This window comes from Panthera tigris, chromosome A3 (assembly GCF_018350195.1).
Source record: "Panthera tigris isolate Pti1 chromosome A3, P.tigris_Pti1_mat1.1, whole genome shotgun sequence".
Classification (NCBI taxonomy): Eukaryota; Metazoa; Chordata; class Mammalia; order Carnivora; family Felidae; genus Panthera; species Panthera tigris.
In genome coordinates, this window is record NC_056662.1 from 73687303 (window position 1) to 73705489 (window position 18187).

Below are 18187 nucleotides of genomic sequence, written 5' to 3' on the forward strand. Positions count from 1 at the left end.
TATGCTATTTAACTTCTGCAAACAAATATTTAATCATTATTTTTTTGAGAAATAATATGAATCTGTAACTTTTCTTCTAAGTTATCTTTTTTTTTGTAGAGAAATTTTATAATTTCTTCATTAAATTTTTGGTAGAAATTACCAGTGGATCCAGCTAGGCCTGGTGCTTTCTGTTTTGGAAGGTTATTAATTATTGATTCCTTCTCTTTAATAGATATAGACAAATTCCAATTGTCTGTTTATTCTTGTGTGACTTTGACAGATTGTGTTTTTCAAGGAATTGGTCCACTTCATCTAGGTTATCAAATTTGTGGACATAGAATTGTCAGTAATATTTATTATCCTTTTAATGTCCCTGGGATCTGTAGTGATGTATCCTCTTTCATTCCTGATTTTAGTAATTTATGTCTTTTCTCTTTTTTTTTCATAGTTAACCTGGCTAGAGATTTATCACTTTTATTGATAGTTTTGAAGAATCAACTTTTAGTTTTGTTTATTTTCTCTATTGATTTTCTATTTTAAATTTAGTTGATTTCTTCTCTAATTTCTACTATTTTTTTCCTATGCTTATTTTGGATTTAATTTGCTCTTTTGTAGTTCCTAAGGTGAAAGCTTAGATTATTGATGTTAGGTAATTTTCTTTTTCAATATATGCATTTAATGCTATAAATTTCCCCTGAGCACTACTTTTACTGTACTCCCCAAATTTTGATAAGTTGTATATTCTTTTAGCTAGAAATATTTTAGGGGCACCTGGCTGGCTCAATTGGTTGAGTGTCCAACTCTTGATTTTGGCTCAGGTTATAATCCCAGGGTCATGGGATCAAACCCCATGTTGGGCTCTGCACTAAGTGTGGAGTCTGCTTAAGGTTCTCTCTCTTTCTTTCTCTGCCCCTCCCCCCACTTTCTCCCCCACTCATGTGCTCTCTTTCTCTAAAAAAAAAATTCTTTTTTAAATTTCTTTTAACAAGAAATTTCCCTTAAGACTACAGTTAACCTTCAAACAACACAGGTTTGAACTGTGTGGGTCCTCTTCTACACAGATTTAAAAAAAAAAATTTTTTTATGTTTATTCATTTTTGAGAGCGCGAGAGAGAGACAGATCACAAGTGGAGCAGGGGCAGAGAGAGAGGGAGATACAGAATCTGAAGGCTCTAAGCTGTCAGCACAGAACCTGACTCAGGGCTTGAACCCATGAACTGCGAGATCATGACCCAAGCCGAAGTGGATGCTTAACCAACTGAGCCACCCAGGCGCCCATTCTTTTTGTTTTTTTTAATTTTAATTTTAATTTTAATTCTAGTATAGTTAACATACAGTGTTATACTAGTTTCAGGTGTACAATATAGTGATTCAACAAGTTTATACATTACTCAGTGCTCATCATGATAAGTTTACTCTTAATCCCCTTCATCTATTTCACCTAAACCCCCACCCACCTCCCTTCTGGTAGCAATCACTTTATTGTCTATAGTTAAGAGTGTGGTTTTGGTTTGTCTCTTTTTCTCTTTGTTCATCTGTTTTGCTTCTTAAATTCCACATATGAATGAGATTAAATGGTATTCGTCTTTCTCTCTAGATCCATCCATGTTGCTGCAGATGGCAAGATTTCATTATTTTTTGTGGCTGAATAATTAATATTCCAGCATGTGTGTGTGTGTGTGTGTGTGTGTGTGTGTGTGTGTGTCTGTGTGTGTGTGCATGTTTAAACACACACACCCGCTCTTTTTTTTTTTTTTTTAAGTTTATTTATTTGAGAGTGACAGAGAGCTAGGGAGAGGCAGAGAGAGAAGGAGAGAGAGAATCTCAAGCAGGTTCTGCGCTGTCAGCATGGAGCCTGATGTGGGGCTCAAACCCACAAACTGCAAGATCATCTGAGCTGAAATCAAGAATTGGACGCTTAACCAATGAACTACCGAGGCAACCCACACCTCTTCTTTATTCATCTATCACTGGATACTTGGGCTGCTTCTATAATTTGGCTATTGTAAATATTGTAAATAATGCTGCAGTAAACATAGGGGTACATATATCTTTTTCAATTAGTGTTTTCATTTCTTTGAATAAATAGTCAGTAGTGGAATTACTGGATCCTATCCTATTTTTAATTTTTTGAGGAAGCTCCATACTATTTTTCCACAGTGGCTACACCAGTTTACATTCCCACCAGTAGTGCATGAGGGTTCCTTTTTTTCTACATCCTTGTTGTTTCTTTTGTTTTTTGTGTTTTACTTTTTTTGTGTTAGCACTTCTTGTTTCTTGTGTTTGATTTTAGCCATTCTGACAAGTGTTAGGTGATATATCATTGTGGTTTCGCTTTGCATTTTCCTGATGATGAGTGATGTTGAGCATCTATTCATGTCTTCTTTGGAGAAATGTCTGTTCATGTCTTCTGTCCATTTTTGATTGGATTATGTGGTTTTTTGGTGTTGAGTTGTGTAAATTTTTAATATATTTTGGATACTAACCCTTTATTGGATGTGTCCTTTGCAAATATCTTCCCCCATTCAGTAGGTTGCCTTTTAATTTCCTTATGATTTTCATAATAACATTTTCTCTTCTGTAGCTTATTGTGAGAATGCAGGATATAATACATATAGCATATACAATATGTGTTAATTGGTGCAATATATAATTGCTAAGGCTTCTGGTCATCAGTAGGCTATTAGTGGTTAAGCTCGGGGGAGTCAGGAGTCATATGCAGATTTCTGACTGCACAGGGGTCAGTGCCCCAAGCCTAATGTTGTTCAACTGTACTTCTTCTTTTTCTTTTTTTTAAATGTTTGTTTATTTTTGAGAGAGAGAGAGACAGAGTGTAAGCAGGGGAGGGGCAGAGAGAGAGGGAGACAGAATCTGAAGCAGGCTGCTGACTCTGAACTGTCAGCACAGAGACCGACGTGGTGATTGAACCCATATGGTGAGATCATGACCCGAGCCGAAGTCGGACTCTTAACCGACTGAGCCACCCAGAAGCCCCTGTAGTTTTTGTATCCATGTGTTATTTAGAAGTGTATTGCTTAATCTGCAAGAATTTTAGTTTTTTCCATCTATCATTCAGTTACTGATTTCTAGTTTAATTCTGTTGTGGTCTAAGAGGATATTTTGTATGATTCCTATTCTTTTAAATTTATTAAGATGTGTTTTATGCCCCAGAATGTTGTCTATTTGGGTGAATTTTTCATGTGTGCTTGAGAAAAATGTGTATTTTTCTGTTGGAGAAATATCAATTTGATCCAGTTGACTGAGGTACTGTTCAGTTCAACTATGTCCTTACTGATTTTCTGCCTGCTGGATCTATTGTTAATAGAGGGTATTGAAGTCTCCAAATGTAATCATGAATTCATCTGTTTCTCCTTGTAGTTCTATTAATGGAGCAGTGTGAGAACATGAAATCACCTGTACCTTTCAAAATATGGCATAGTGAACTCTAAGCAGAGATAACCATAGGGTAATCTTAGGCTAAGTATGAATATATTTGAATGTCTTGTAAACTCATTTAAGTCAGATTCTCAAATACTCAGTGTTCATTTTTTTGTTAATGTGCTTTTCTCAAACAAATAACATCACATATACTTGATCTCACAGTCTTCTGTCAAAGTACTTTGACATTTCAGATAATTTAGTGGCTACTTGGGGGATTGTTGTTTTTAAACTGGTTTTTTTGGAGTTAACTCTTGTATTTAGTTCCTCCAACTGCCTTTGTTGGAAGTTCACATCCACTTCCTTGAACCAGAAGAACCCCATTGCTGTAAAGTTGTTAGGTTTAGTGCACCATTTTGATATTTAACCAGCATAAACAGGACGAGGACAATTACTTTTATGGGTACTTTTCAGTTTAAAAAAGTGCTTTCTCATTTTACTTAATTCCAACACCCAACCAGAAAGTTATTATTATTGTTTTTTTAATGTTTATTTATTTTTGAGAGAGAGACAACAGACAGAGCATGAGCAGGGGAGGGGCAGAGAGAGAGGGAGACACAGAATGAGAAGCAAGCTCCAGGCTCTGAGCTGTCAGCACAGAGCCTGATGCGGGGCTTGAACTCATGAACCGTGAGATCATGACCTGAGCCGAAGTTGGATGCTTAACTGACTGAGCCACCCAGTCACCCCAGAAAGTTATTATTAAATTTATTTCATGCTAAAGTGAAAATTTTTCCTGTTGTAATATCTCTGAAATGAGAATGCATTGTATAATGAATGACATAATGTAATTGGAAGGTTCTTTTTTCTTTTCTTATTGGTACATGAAGTAATGATTCATTTTACTCATCTATGGAATCTTAGATTCAACAAAATACTGTATTACTATTATTATTAGAGTACTAATTTGCAGAGGAAGAAACTGAAGCTCAAAAGACTAAATGATATGTCCAGAGTCACACAGCTAGTACATGGTTAAGCAGGAAGTGGGCTTGTGATATTAAGGGCTCATTTTTTCCAATGTTTCAGTAGTTCTCAAGCTTTAATGTTGTAAGAATTATCTGTGGAGATACATGGACACCCATACTCTAGAAATTTAGATTCATTATGTCTATGGTAGGGTTTAGGAATATGCATTTCTTAGATGCATCAAGGAACATACTTAAGTATCAACTCAAACTCTGACTTGCTGATAGAAGCCCCAGTTGATACATTGCTATTCAGTAACATTGCCCTTTAAGAGTTTATTAGTGATGAGAATAAGGTCCTTGATATCACTAATAAGAAGTCTAGGAAGCCCCAGAACAATGTTTTGTGGGGGCATAATCATAGAAAGATGTCTTGGCAAACATCACTAATCTATCACAGAGACTCTCCACAAGTGTTTTCAATACTGAGCTTTCGGCTGAAACTTTCAGTCAAGCCTATCTGCTATGCCCTGCTGTGGGCCTTTTGAACGGTGTATACGAATTTAATGGGAAAGAATTTTCATCATTTTTTTCTTCAGTTGACTCTTCATAAATGTCACAGAGAGCTGCTTTTGCATTTTGTTTTGTTTTCTTATATACTGTGGTTGTTTAGGGTGGGAGCTGGTTGCTGGGAGAAGGGCTCCTTCTCTGCTTATGGAGGTTTTGTTGAGATGTCTGACATTATTGCTGCTGCCCAACTGATAAACAATAGCACACCCTTGGTTGCCTCTGCATGATTTTGTGTGTTCAATTTTTCTATCAATAGCATGTAAAGCTTGAAATAAGATTTTAGTAAGTGCATAAAATTTGAGTGTTTTGGGTTTTCACACATTTCAAATCTTATTTTACTTATTGTTGATTAGCTTGGGAATTGGTTTGCTCTTTAATATAGCAATAGTTCCCTGTAGTTAAAAAAGTGTTAATTTGGGTACTCCAGGTAGACACCTTAGTTTTTCCCCTAATTTATCATATTTTTTTAATCCAGAAAATTATTTCACACTAATTTCTAATTACCTCTTATATGAAGCCTTCTACATACAGGAGAACTATAATTGTGTTTTCATATTACTAATACCTCATTACACTTAATATCCAGACTCCATTTTTTTGCATTTACTTTTATTTAACTTGGTACTTTTATTAATTAAGGGATAATTTTGTAATTACTGATTTATTAACTATAAATTTCAAGTGACAGAATAAAAACCAAATAGGTATCTTTATTTCGGCTGAAAAACAAATCCAGATACTGAAGTTGTAACTTTAAAAAATTAAGTCCAATTTCTGTGCTGTTTTTCAGAGTTACTCAGCACTGGCTCATTTGGAAAATGTATCATCGCCATCAGCCTTAGCTTCTTGGAGGCATGGGGGTTGGGAGAGTTAGCCTCTTGAGAGCCTACATTAAAGGTTTTTAGAATCTTAAAATTTTCCTTTTGAGTCATCTGACCATAAATAATAATACAGCATTCCTGAGTTGATAGAAATGATTTGCCATAGAAATGATCTGTGTGGAAAATAGTTTTAAAACTTGAATCTTCATTTAACTTCCAGACTTCTTTCCATAGGCCATTTTGCAACCTGTGTTGGCAGCAGAAGATTTTACTATCTTTAAGGCAATGATGGTCCAGAAAAACATTGAAATGCAGCTGCAAGCCATTCGAATAATTCAAGAGAGAAATGGTAAAGTGTTGAATTTAGAAATCGAATTGCTAAATGCATTTTGTTTTTTCAGTTTTGATTATTCTGATTCTATTATGGTCTTAAGTGTAGCTGCTTTGTATAAATTTATTTCAAGTTTGAAAATCTGTGGCTGACTTAAGAGACCCAAGAATGTAATCTTCCTGATCAGAGTGTATTTGCCATCTCAAAGAAAGCAGACTAGAATCTAATTTAATGATGCTTTAGGTCTCAGAGAGCTTGATTTTTCTTCCTAGCCATTTTGTTTATGAAATTCAGTATTTTTGAGTGGTTACAGTTATAGTTACTGTTGAGAGAAGGGGACTTCTCTTTTCCTTCTGGCTTATCATTGTTAGGACCTTTGTGAGAGACGGTGGCTCTCCAGAGTTAGTGAGCTTTGGAAGTATTTGGAGGGTTGTTGAAACCATATGGCTGTCTCCCATTTCTGATTCAGTAGGTCTGGGGAGGGGTTGAATACTTTGCATTTTTAACAAGTTTCCAGGTGATGCTAAAACTTTTGGTCTTGGGACCAAACTGAGAACTGTTTCAGGGAAATGGGCAGGTATGATTGCACTACCATCAGGTGGAAAGGAAAACAGAATTCAAAGCCCCAGTAACCCTCTTTTAGTTTTATCTGTTCTCTGACTCTCTTGCCTAATCTCAGTTTCTCTCTAGCTTTTCCTGCTTTTATTCCCTCTTTGTGTATTTGAATTACATTTGACATTTTGACCTAAAACATCTGAGTTTCTAACCATACTTATTATTGTACTATGTCCTTTTCAATCCAGACTCTTATCTCCTTTCAGATTTCTGGCTCTAATAACCTGACCTTGATACCTATATGTTCCTTTGTTCAATGGACCACACTGATATTCTTGACCATGCCTATATATTCTTCTTTGGCAGCAGGACCTTTTTGTAAAAATTGTTTCTTGAACATGTGAGAGCTATAGTTCCGTTGTACTATTTGCTTTTAAAGATCTGGAACACGCAACAAGAGGTTTCTGTTGTTGCAGGGCAAACATTGGAGTGTTGCAGGGCCCCTTGTGGATTGTCCTCTTGTTAGTCTGATGTGAGTAGAGACTATTTCTTAGAGTCAACCACCACCATAACTATCCTGTAAGATTCTAGGATGCTTTTCACAGCGGTGAAAGAGGTGATGTCTGTGGGTAGGAGATAACACCACCCTAACCCTGAACTACACATGACATTGTGCTGTGACTTTGATGTAAAGAAACTTAGAAAACAGTCTCTTTCTTTGTCTTTGTACCATGGTTTTCTTTATAAAATCCTTTTCTCTGAATGTTCCTGAAATTATGCTTTATTTTGACCTATTGGATAGAGAATGTGAATAATTATTTTATGTTAGTTAAAATTGTTTTGGGGGGCTCGATTTTGATAAAAGAGATAGTGAACTTGATATTGGCACTCTGTAGTTTCCAGTTTGAATTTAACTGGAAACTCATTTAGATTTAATATAAAGAAAGGGAACAAGTACATTGGCTGGATGCCTCAGGCTGCCATTAGCAGGAAGCCTCAGTGAAAATGTCTTAATCAATAAGAAATTATCATCTCACAGGACAAGAAGTCCAGAAAAAGGAGGAAAGGAAGATGGTCCATGTTGGCTAAGTTAAGGACTCAGTGATATTATCAAGAATGCTGACGCTTTCCATCTTTATACTCTGCTATTCTCAGGATCTTCTCTCATAATTGTACTCTGACTGCATTGAATAAGACTCAGCAACATCTCATGAAGAAAAGGGGTGTTTCTTCCTGTGCATCTCTTTTTGTTAGCAAGACAACACTTGCATAGAAGCCTCCTAGGAATTTTCCCCTCAGGTCCTATTGGTCAGGATTTGGGTCACATGCCTTTCTTAAACCGTCTAGCAGGGGAAATGAGACTGTTATGATTGGCTTAAGTCACTCATGAATCACTCTGCTGTGGTGGGGTAGGGCTCAGCCTCTAAGTACTTGGCTACCTGCTAATTAAGCAAATCTGGCTTATGTTAGCAAGAGAGGATGAGACAATGATGCAGACTAATGCTGGTGTCAAACTACAGAGTGGGACTGTTTGCTTACTTTTAGGTAAAAACTAAGACTTAGTTTCTGCCATAGTATTTTTAATACTTGGATTTAAGAATGTTGCTTAGCTTAGATCCGGTAGCTAGTACCTTAGAGCAATGTTGATTGTACTAAAAACTGCAGATCATTTGAAAATTGTCTTTGTGGTAAGAAACATTCAAAGGCTGTTTGGATTCTTATATTTTATCAAAGAATTTTTGGAGAAATGCAAATCAGAGCATTATTTTGATGGCTTTGAAGTATTTCATACTACTGCATTATTCTTTCCTTAGTTCTTTTAATTTTCCTTAGAAATATTATTAGAGAATACTAATTGTATATCTTTTGACTGAGCAAAAATGCATCGATGTGTTTTATCGACATCAGCTTTCTGGTTGTGACACTATACCATATTTTGCAAGATGTTACCATTGGGGGAAAACTGAAAAAAGGTGCATGCATAGCATTTCTCTGTATTATTTCTTAAAACTGCATGTGAATCTGCAATTATCTCAAAATAAAAAGTTTAATTAAAAATGTATTTAAACATCAAGGGGATTAGAATCATATAGCTACTTTAATTTAGAGCAGATCCAAAATCCCATAGTCATTTGTGAATAGAGAAAATGGAAGGTAAAAATTAAGAGACATGCTGCTGATGTTGCGGGAATATACTAATTATAGATATGAACACAACACTGATTACCAGTCTACCTGCTTATCAGGAAGATAAAGGTAATAAAGCAAATTCAACCAATTCTTAAAATTACTTGCCATGAGTTATTATTTGCTTGGGCCAAAGTTGGTATTGCCCTGGTTTATAGTTATTGGCCCAATATCTAAATAGAAGCTCTGAGGGCAGAGATTGTTTTATTCATCTTTATATTGTCCCTGAGTGCTTAGCACTGTGCTTTTTCCCATGTAGTAAGCAGGGCTCTTTTCAGTAGCATTTGCTATAGTATGAATGAAGAGTATTAACATACTGTTTCAATTAAAGTATTTTATATTTTGTTTTGTAAACTCTTTTCACACTTAAGGGATACTTTTAAGAGCATAGTTTTATTATTAGGAGCTTAATGATTTCAGTGGTATATACTCAGTATGTGATTAGGGGTGGTGATAGTTTATATTAACTAATTTTAATTGCTATATTATGGTTATTTTTAATAGGTAATACAAATAATTACTAAGAGAATTTCTAGGTAAAATTGTGGGTTTTTTGGTGGGGCTGATTTTCTAAAACAAGAAAAAGTTAAAAAGACCATAATTAGATAATAGCTGAGAACATTTTTAAAACGAAAGATATGAATAAACTGATTTGTACTTCTTGGTGAGTTAGAGTAGTGAGAAATAAATGTTTTCAGTTGAGTTTATATTCTTTTGTGTGGTCTTTGGTTTTGAACAGGTGTATTACCTGACTGCTTAACAGATGGTTCTGATGTGGTCAGTGATCTTGAACAGGAAGAGATGAAAATCCTGAGGGAAGTTCTTAGGTATCCTTCTTTAATTATTTTTTGAATGAATCATTAGTAATATTGTGATATGATCTGTATATATGTTTTCTATCTCCAAAATATTATGAACTAGTAAAAATATCTATATTCTCTACTGAAAACCATAAAAATGATTTATCATTGTACTTGTTTATAACTATGCATAACTTTTTTTTAATTGACAGAAAAAATGATTTTCACATGCCTCATACTATATCAGGCCAAATGGGAGGGTCTTTTTCTCCTCTCATCATGGGAACAGGAAACTAGCCACCAGTGGGAAAAGTTGCAGTTGACCCATCCTGATGCCTGGAAAGGGGCGTAGTGGCCTGAGTAAGCAAGACATTCCATGGCTTCTGGACCTTGGTATTTGAGATGGCTCGTTCTAGGTGTCTAACAGTAGGAGGCTGGACATTCAGACTCCACAGGCCGAATAGCTGACTGGGCAGGTACCCTGCAAGGGAAAAGTAGACAGTGGGAAGTACTCATCCCAGATGACTGTCTTGTGGGTCTCTTCCTTGCCCCAGTTACACGATTCTCTGCCAGATGCCTGGCATGGAGTGTGCAGCACACTAAAGGAGTAGTTCTTTTTCTCTTGGGTCTATTGTCTCTTAACCCCTCTGGGAGATTTGGAAGGGAGTGGCAATTGAAGCACCTAATTTTTAAATCTCCTTTGAGAATGTATAGGCTTAGGACACTTGTGGCCAATGTGTCCCCTACAGAATGGGGCCTTGTCCTTTGGGGGCCCTTCCTTTCTCTTCAGCCCTAACCACACACATGACTGTCTTATAACATCCTGTAGTTCCAGCCCTACCCACCTCGTTTCAACGTCAAAGCAGAAGGGAGGACAGGCAGGATGGTCAGTAGGAGGATGGGTCTAGTGAGGAACTATGGAAGAACCTCCATGACTTAGTGCTTATTTCCAGGGGATTTGAGTGGTTGTAGGGAGGGAGGCAGGTGTGCAGGTGAACCCAACCTCTTCTGGCCAGGTCGTACTTCCCACAGCAGGGGCAGATGGGAGCCTGAGAAAACACAGGATGCTTTGAGTTTATAGGTTTGAAGAGTTAAGGATATTGATAATAGGTTTAGAGGACTGGTAGTTTGACTTGTACTGGTTGCTTCTGTTGGTTGATTCATGGTCTGAAAATTGATCAGCATTGTACTTTTAGATTTTATTTTCTAAAAAGCCCTTAGGTTTTTGAGGGAGATGTACTACTATAGAGTAGTAGAGCTTAGTTATAAACACGTACGAGAGTTGACTTGGTTATTTCTCTAAATCAGGGGGCCTCAGTGAGCATTTTACAAAAGCTGATAGGGCTTTGGCATAATGATATCAGGAGAGCTTTGTGGTAACTCCCATGCCACTGGAAAAATTAGAATGGGGGGAGAGATGGATCTCATAATTTTAAAGTGAGAGATCAGATTTGCCATTCAAATTTGAGTTTGGGATTTCAAATCTGTAGATCTTTGTTCAGTTTGGGGCATTCACATTTCCAGAAGAAATGAGTAAACCCATATTTTATGTTACCATTTTATGCCGTGTGTATTATGTCTTTCTCAGTTGACTAAGCTGCTTTAAGAAAAGCCTAATTATTTCCACCTTGGTTTCCAAGATTCCTTAAACACATTGTGAGCTTAGTTTAGAATGTTGTTTGTTGAATATTTGTTCTTTGACCAAAAAAGAAAATTTACTTTTCTACCTTATTTTTGTATATTTCAGAAAATCAAAAGAGGAATATGACCAGGAAGAAGAAAGGAAGAGAAAAAAGCAGGTGCCCACAGAGCATATTAGTATAGTAGAAGTATTTCATTGCTGTTATCTCGCTCTCTCTCTTTTTTTTTTTTTTAAAGTGAACTCACCCAACATGGGGCTCGAACACTTTACCTCATGCTCAAGAGTCTCATGTTCTACCTACTGAGCCAGCCAGGTTTCTCTCATTGCTGTTATCTCTTAGGTTTATATGGCAAGGTTTTGCTGCTTATGTGGAACCACACAGTTCCTCAGAGTATCGTATTCTCTTGGCAATTCTAAGCATTTATATGTAACTTTATAACCATATTCACTTTATAACCCATCCAGCAACCTACCTTTTAAATACCCAATAAACATTGAGATTATTAACTCCCCAAAACTGTAATATCATTCATATTTTGAGAGACTCCTTTAAAAATTTCCCTTAATTTTATGAATGGAGACAATTAAGAAAAATATTTTACTTTCCTGCTCTCTTTGATTCCTTTACTGTTTTGAAATAGCAGCTATAGTTACTCCTGAGGGTCTCCTGAAGATTTTAACATTATCAGCCTGCCGCAGAATGGTTTAGTAATTATATTTCCTGGCATACTGTTCTTCCATTAAGAACTATTTCTATAAAGTACCTAATCTTTCCTAAGGATAAATTAAACATGTATCTGGCTAAGGTGAAGGAAGCTAATATTTATTCTTTCCTCTTCCTACTTCTAGCTGCTTCTCTTTCTACACTTGCCCAAATCTCTCTGAAGGGAAGGGGAAACCGAATATAAACTCTCAATCATTCAAAAGTAATTTTCCCTTTTTTCCTTCAATCACTATGACACATGCTTGTGTATCATGCATTGTCTTTGAAAAACCTTATTTCACTCCCAAGGTACCCAGTGAAGAGCAGGAGAAATAGAGATGTTTTAGGATTAAGAGGGATTTATTTATCTTTAAGTAAATCTCCGTTTAGTGAATGAACGTGCAATTCTTAGATATTAATATTTTTAATGTAAGAGTATAGAACAGAAATCAGTTCAAAACTGCTATTAGAAGACATTAGTATGAACACTTTGGTTTATAAGGAAACTATATTCGGCTTCTTGAATAATACTATGTTTTAGGTGTACATGTTTGGGTTTTTTAAAAACTTTTCTTACAGTTTTTATACGGAAATTTTGAAACACACAAAAGTTGAGCTGATAGTATAATAATGAATCTTCCTGTGTTCATTACCAGCATGTAGGGGCTTCTGTCATGAGCTTCCTAACAAGCTACATGTGATTAGATTTTACTGTTTTTAAGAAAAACAAATTATCAGTTGACTAAGTTCTTTCTAAGATTTAAATGATTTATTTGGTTTAAATATACTCTCCCATTTTAGAAATGGAAATAAACCAGTCGGTGGTTTCTTCAGGCATAACGTGGTAGTGCTATATAGGTTATTTTAAGTGGAAAAGCACCTTGTAATTTAGTGAATTTATTTCTCTTAGAGTACTATTGGTGTCCTCATCAATGACATCAATGACTACTCAGGTCACATGAGTAGTAAGGGGTGAAGCCTGGATTTGAACCTAACTTCTTGCTAAGTCTGAAGTACTAAGCATCCTTGTTGGTTACTCTTAGCACTTCATGATTTGAAATGAGAATGTTTACCTCAAAAAGTAAAAGATGTAAAGTGCTGAAAACTTTGGAAAATCTCTTGTTCATTATCGATTTAGTAGACAATATTTAATGACATCTTTGGATAACTTAAGTAGTGAATTAGTCAAAATTAATCTAAAAATGTTTTAATTGTGTTATGAATTCCTGAAGTTATCAGAGAATAAAACAGAAGAGCCTCCAGTGCATGCAAGTGAAACTGCAAAAATGAACTCCCAAGGGGATGGTGAACATTTTGCACACCCACCCGCAGGTAAGGTTGAAGTGTACTGAACTTTCTTTAATAATATGAATACATAAACATTATAAGGAGTGTGTTACTTTCTCGTGCATACTTAACCTTCAAAATGACTGAATGGCCATTGGTATTTACAATTCTCTTTTAATTTAGCTATAGAAGTTGCAGGTGGGAAACACTCAGCTGACAGAGTGTAGTCCCCAGATTTCTAAGTGAAGCCTGGCATCCAGGGGAGTGAGTCAAATTCCTTGAGGGAGACACCGGCCTTTGTGCCATGGCTACAGCATCCAACATATGTTCACATCACATCTGTTGTTTTCCTTGACCACGGTTATATAGTGTCTGTGAATTAGAAGTTGAACTTGGAAAGGTAATACTATTTTACTAATGAATTCAAGCATAACTAGAAAACAAGAAGTAGCCAGTTGATGCAGAGGTTTAGTCAGGAAATATCATTGGAACTAAAATTGATGAGAATCCTTGTGGGAAATGTTAGTGGATGAACTTGTTCACTGTACAGCAAATCTATTTTCACTATATTCTGATTTCTTTTATAAGAAAACAAGTAATTCTGAAACAGAAGTGGAGCCAAGAGCATGAATTCAGTTCATTTTATCTTACATTTCTATGGTTTTAAATAAATGTCCTTTTCTTATTTAAAAAAACCCACACAACTGTCGGGTAGATATTGCGATCCTTATTTTTCTGCTGTCTTATTATTACTGTGTTATAAGAAATTCAGGGAAGTTGAGTGACTTGTCCAAAATCACTGAGCACTTAAATGGTAAAACCGTAACTTACTTTGGTCTTCTGCCTCCAAATCTTGTGTTTATAATTGGGGTGCCTGGGTGGCTCAGTTGGTTAAGCATCGACTCTGGATTTCGGTTCAGGTCATGATCTCACTGTTTGTGGGTTCGAGCCCCAGTCAGGCCACATGCTGTCAGCGCAGAGCCTGCTTGGGATTCTCTCTTTCTCTCTCTCTTCCCCTTCCCCTGCTTGCACCTGCATGCACTCTCTCGTGCTCGCTCTCTCTCTCTCTCTCAAAATAAATAAACTTAAAAAAAAAGAAGAACTTTTATAATTGAGATAGGATAGGTTTGATTTTTTACTCATTGATTTTCCGGTACTCTTAGTTGATAAAACAATGAGGTATAGGAAACAGAAGCAAGTTGATGAAATTGCCTTGCTTCTTTATTCCTAGCAAATGGAATCATTTTTCTTTTTTCATATTCAGATTCTAGGTAGAAAAACTTCATTTGATTATATTTATGAAAGTACCTGCTTTAGATTTGTCTGAGTTCTTTTTTAATTTGTTGGCCTAAATTTAACTTTCTGTTTTATACAGACCTAAGTGCACACTGCTTCAGTCTTGTGTTTGACATAATTTGAATAAATTTGCTTTGTCTAGTTTTTTTGTTTTTAAAATTTTTTAACGTTTATTTTTGAGAGAGAGAGAGCGAACGCGCACAAGCGGGGGAGGGGCAGAGAGAGAGAGAGGGAGACAGAATCTGAAGCAGGTTCCAGGCTCTGAGCTGTCAGTACAGAGCCCAATGAGGGGCTCGAACTCACAAACTGTGAAATCACAACCTGAGCCAAGTTCCTATGCTTAACTGACTGAGCCACCCAGATGCCCCTCTAGTTCTTTATCTGTTAAAGTGAAGTTATAGAAAACTTAATCTCAAACTACATATAACTCAAGTATGCACATAAGTGCACAGAAAAAATGGCAGATAATTTCTAAAGTAATGATTTTAGTTTTGAAAAACTATTCTATTTTTAAAAAATGAGTATATCTGATATTCTGGGAAATCATTTTATGCAAAGTGATGGAAATCCATTTTGAAGACCTAATTTGGGAAGAATCAAAAAGCAGTTTGACTTCGTTTTTAATCCTTTTGTTCATGTGTTTCCTTGGTTCTTGCTAGAAATGGATAAGCATCTGTTCTCAGATAGATGCAAAGAGTTGCCAGAGATAAGATGATCTTTTAGCTTCTTGGTTTTCTGATGGTCTATTCCTAGAAATAGAGAAGCTAAGTATTTTGGTTTCAAGTACTTTCCTCTCTAGGTCTGAGTTAGAATATACAAGATGTTCATAACAAAGTCAAGGAAAGAACTATCCAGAGCAAGTACATGAGTTGAATATAAATGCTTATGTGCATGGGCGCTTGGATGGCTCAATCCATTAAGTGTCTGACTTTGGTTCAGGTCATTATCTTGTGGTTCCATGAGTTTGAGCCCCATATTGGGCTCTGTCAGCATGGAGCCCGCTTTGGATCTTCTGTCTCCCTCTCTCTGCCCTTCCCCTGCTCATGTGTGTGCGCTCTCTCAAAAATAAGTAAACATTAAAAAAAAAAAAAAATAGATACTTATGTGCCTGTGATTCCCCCCTCCTCAGAATGAATGGAATTGTCCTTCTTCAGCTCTCTGCTTCCATATCTGGGGGCCAAGCGTACCTCCGTGTAAAGTCACTATTAGTAAGAATGGCATGTTTAACTCCTGTGAGCAAATCACGACTAATTTGTTGAAGTGGGTCTTTGTTTCTAAGTTAGTTTTGTAGCTCCCTGTCTAGGTTGGTTGGAATGTTAGCTCCAGCCTCATCTCTTCTTTGGAGGCTTCCCTTATGTCCAAGAGCCTGAAGAGCTTTTCTTCTTCCAGCCTCCCTGGCCCTGCCAGCATTCCACTCGCTCCATGCTAAAGCAGTGGTCCTTTGGCAAGTTTTTTGTTCATACAGAGACTTATTTCTGGTTTTACTGTGCTGCCATGATTTTCAAGCATTTTGAGACACATAGATCATGTTGTCCCATCTTGTTTTCACTGAGTCTTTTCTTCTCTCACTCTGCTGTCTTTCATGGTTCACATACTTACCCTGAAAATGTTTTGTCTTAAAAATCACCTTATCTTATAGTAACAAATTGCTCAGAAAAGCAATTAGCATTTTAATCGTCTTACTCTTAGCAGTCACCAAATAACTGGAAAATATTGAGTGCTCTCTTATCTCTCTTCTGAGTTCTACCTTAACTCTAAAATCTTTACATTTTATTAAAGAATTGGTAGGTTTGTAGTTCTCTTCAGTATGTATTACAAACAAAAAATGATGTTACTGGCATGCACTCTGCCAATACAAAAAGTTATAGCTTTAAGTTCATTGTTCTGAAAATAAAGGTTCACTTAACAGTTTTTACCTGCAAGCAAAAGTTTGACAACTAATTACATTACCAGGAAGGGATTTTAGTGTACTATTTATTTAGCTTATGTGTCAGCCTTGTATTACATTATAGTGGTAATTCTAATCTTTAGACAAGAATTATACTTCTTGTAGCTGTAGTACCAAACAGCAGGAGCTTGGTATTTGTTGAAATGTCATCATTCAAGAGAAAGAGTAGTTCTAGCTCCTTGAGGACAGAAACCATGTTTATTACTGTCACCAGGTATATGACACAATATAGGCACTGAATCAGTGTGTGTTGATTGGAAAATAAGAAAAAAGTCAGTGAGAAAAAAACACTAGCTCATTTTGGTGAACCTAGTCTCATACTGAATATTTCTTACAGTATTCTAATTGGTCTCTATCTAATTACTGCCAGAAGTTAAAATGCATTTTGCTAATCAGTCAGTACAACCTTTAGCAAGAAAGCTGGAAATGCTGCCTGAAACTTCCTCCTTCCCACAAAAAGGCCTGAAGATTCCTGGCTTAGAACATGCAAGCATTGAAGGACCAATAGCAGTAAGTAAAAAGCACTACTTTTTAAGAACTATGAGCAAAATGGCAAAGTACTAAGAACAAACAATGTAAACAGCCATACACTTGGCTTTTGTTATGATCTTGAACTCAATTTTGAGTTCAATAAGCCAGTGGCTGTCTGTGCCACTTATTGTGTGGATTTGAATTTAAATGGCTCCTTCTCTTTTTTGACCCAGAATTTGTCAACACTTGGAACGGAAGAGCTCAGGCAACGAGAGCGCTATCTCAAGCAGAAGCGAGATCAGTTGATGTCCATGAGAAAGGATATGAAGACTAAGCAGATACAAAACTCTGAGCAGAAGGGAAAACCTGCTGGGGAAGCAGAGGTATGGATGGCTTTACTGTGTCAAAATTTGCAAATCTGGAGGTGGAATTCTCAAAATCAGAGTGTGTGCAAGACAGTCCTGATAATGAATGTTGCTTGTAGTCCATCCATTCCTATTAACCTCCCTGCGAGTGTAGCACCTGCCAAGTTTTTTTCTACAGTGAAATCGCCATGATACGAACATTTTGTGAGGTTGAGGTGACAGCAATTTCATTATAAACATTTTTTTGTGTTTCTTTACTTGCCCTGCTGAGTGCTTAAAGATCAGCAGTCTGTTTCACCTAAGCCTTTGGAAATACTTTAATCACAAAGCAATACCGTGGCCACAAACTCCAAGAGATTTTCTTCTCTAAGAAGAGATTTTTGCCAAGAAGAGATTTAGGGAACCCAGTCCACATGTGGCTTTTTAAATTTCTACTTACTGAAAGTGCTCTTTGAGGCAGTATGTTGGGAATTCTAGACTAATGAACCCATCTTATACTATAGCCAATTTTTTCCTTTTATTTTCTTTTGTTTTTTTTTTTGTTTTTTGTTTTTTGTTTTTTAAGGAAATGACAGAGAAACCAGAAATGACAGCAGAGGAGAAGCAAACATTACTAAAGAGGAGATTGCTTGCAGAGAAACTTAAAGAAGAAGTTATTAATAAGTAATTTTAAAAGCAATTTAGCACAAGTTCAAATTTTCTTAAAAATAAATTATTTAATCCTTAAACTGAGCCTGTTAGTTTCAAATATTTGTTTGTAAATGCAAATATAAGCTCATTATTACTACTTTATTAAACTTTTGAGGTAAAGGGTGGTGGGGAGGGCAGCTACTTGAGCTGAGAGGGTATAGAAACTCAATTGCTAGCGCATTTATTTACTCAA

At 36.3% G+C, this 18187-nt stretch overlaps 1 protein-coding gene across 2 annotated transcripts in view; it reads left to right on the forward strand.

The window, feature by feature from the left end:
* CFAP36 (cilia and flagella associated protein 36) overlaps positions 1-18032 on the forward strand; it is a 29679-nt gene extending 11647 nt beyond the window's left edge. Inside the window, exons 4-10 of one of the 2 annotated variants that reach the window (XM_007075390.3) lie at positions 5954-6068; positions 9532-9619; positions 11340-11391; positions 13170-13269; positions 16839-16978; positions 17173-17322; positions 17870-18032. In XM_007075390.3, coding sequence (XP_007075452.1) covers positions 5954-6068; positions 9532-9619; positions 11340-11391; positions 13170-13269; positions 16839-16978; positions 17173-17322; positions 17870-17971 — 747 coding nt within the window. In that variant the 3' untranslated portion in view covers positions 17972-18032. The remainder of the gene's footprint in view (positions 1-5953; positions 6069-9531; positions 9620-11339; positions 11392-13169; positions 13270-16838; positions 16979-17172; positions 17323-17869) is intronic. The other variant, XM_015544886.2, reaches the window with a different exon arrangement.
* The last annotated feature ends 155 nt before the right edge of the window (positions 18033-18187 follow it).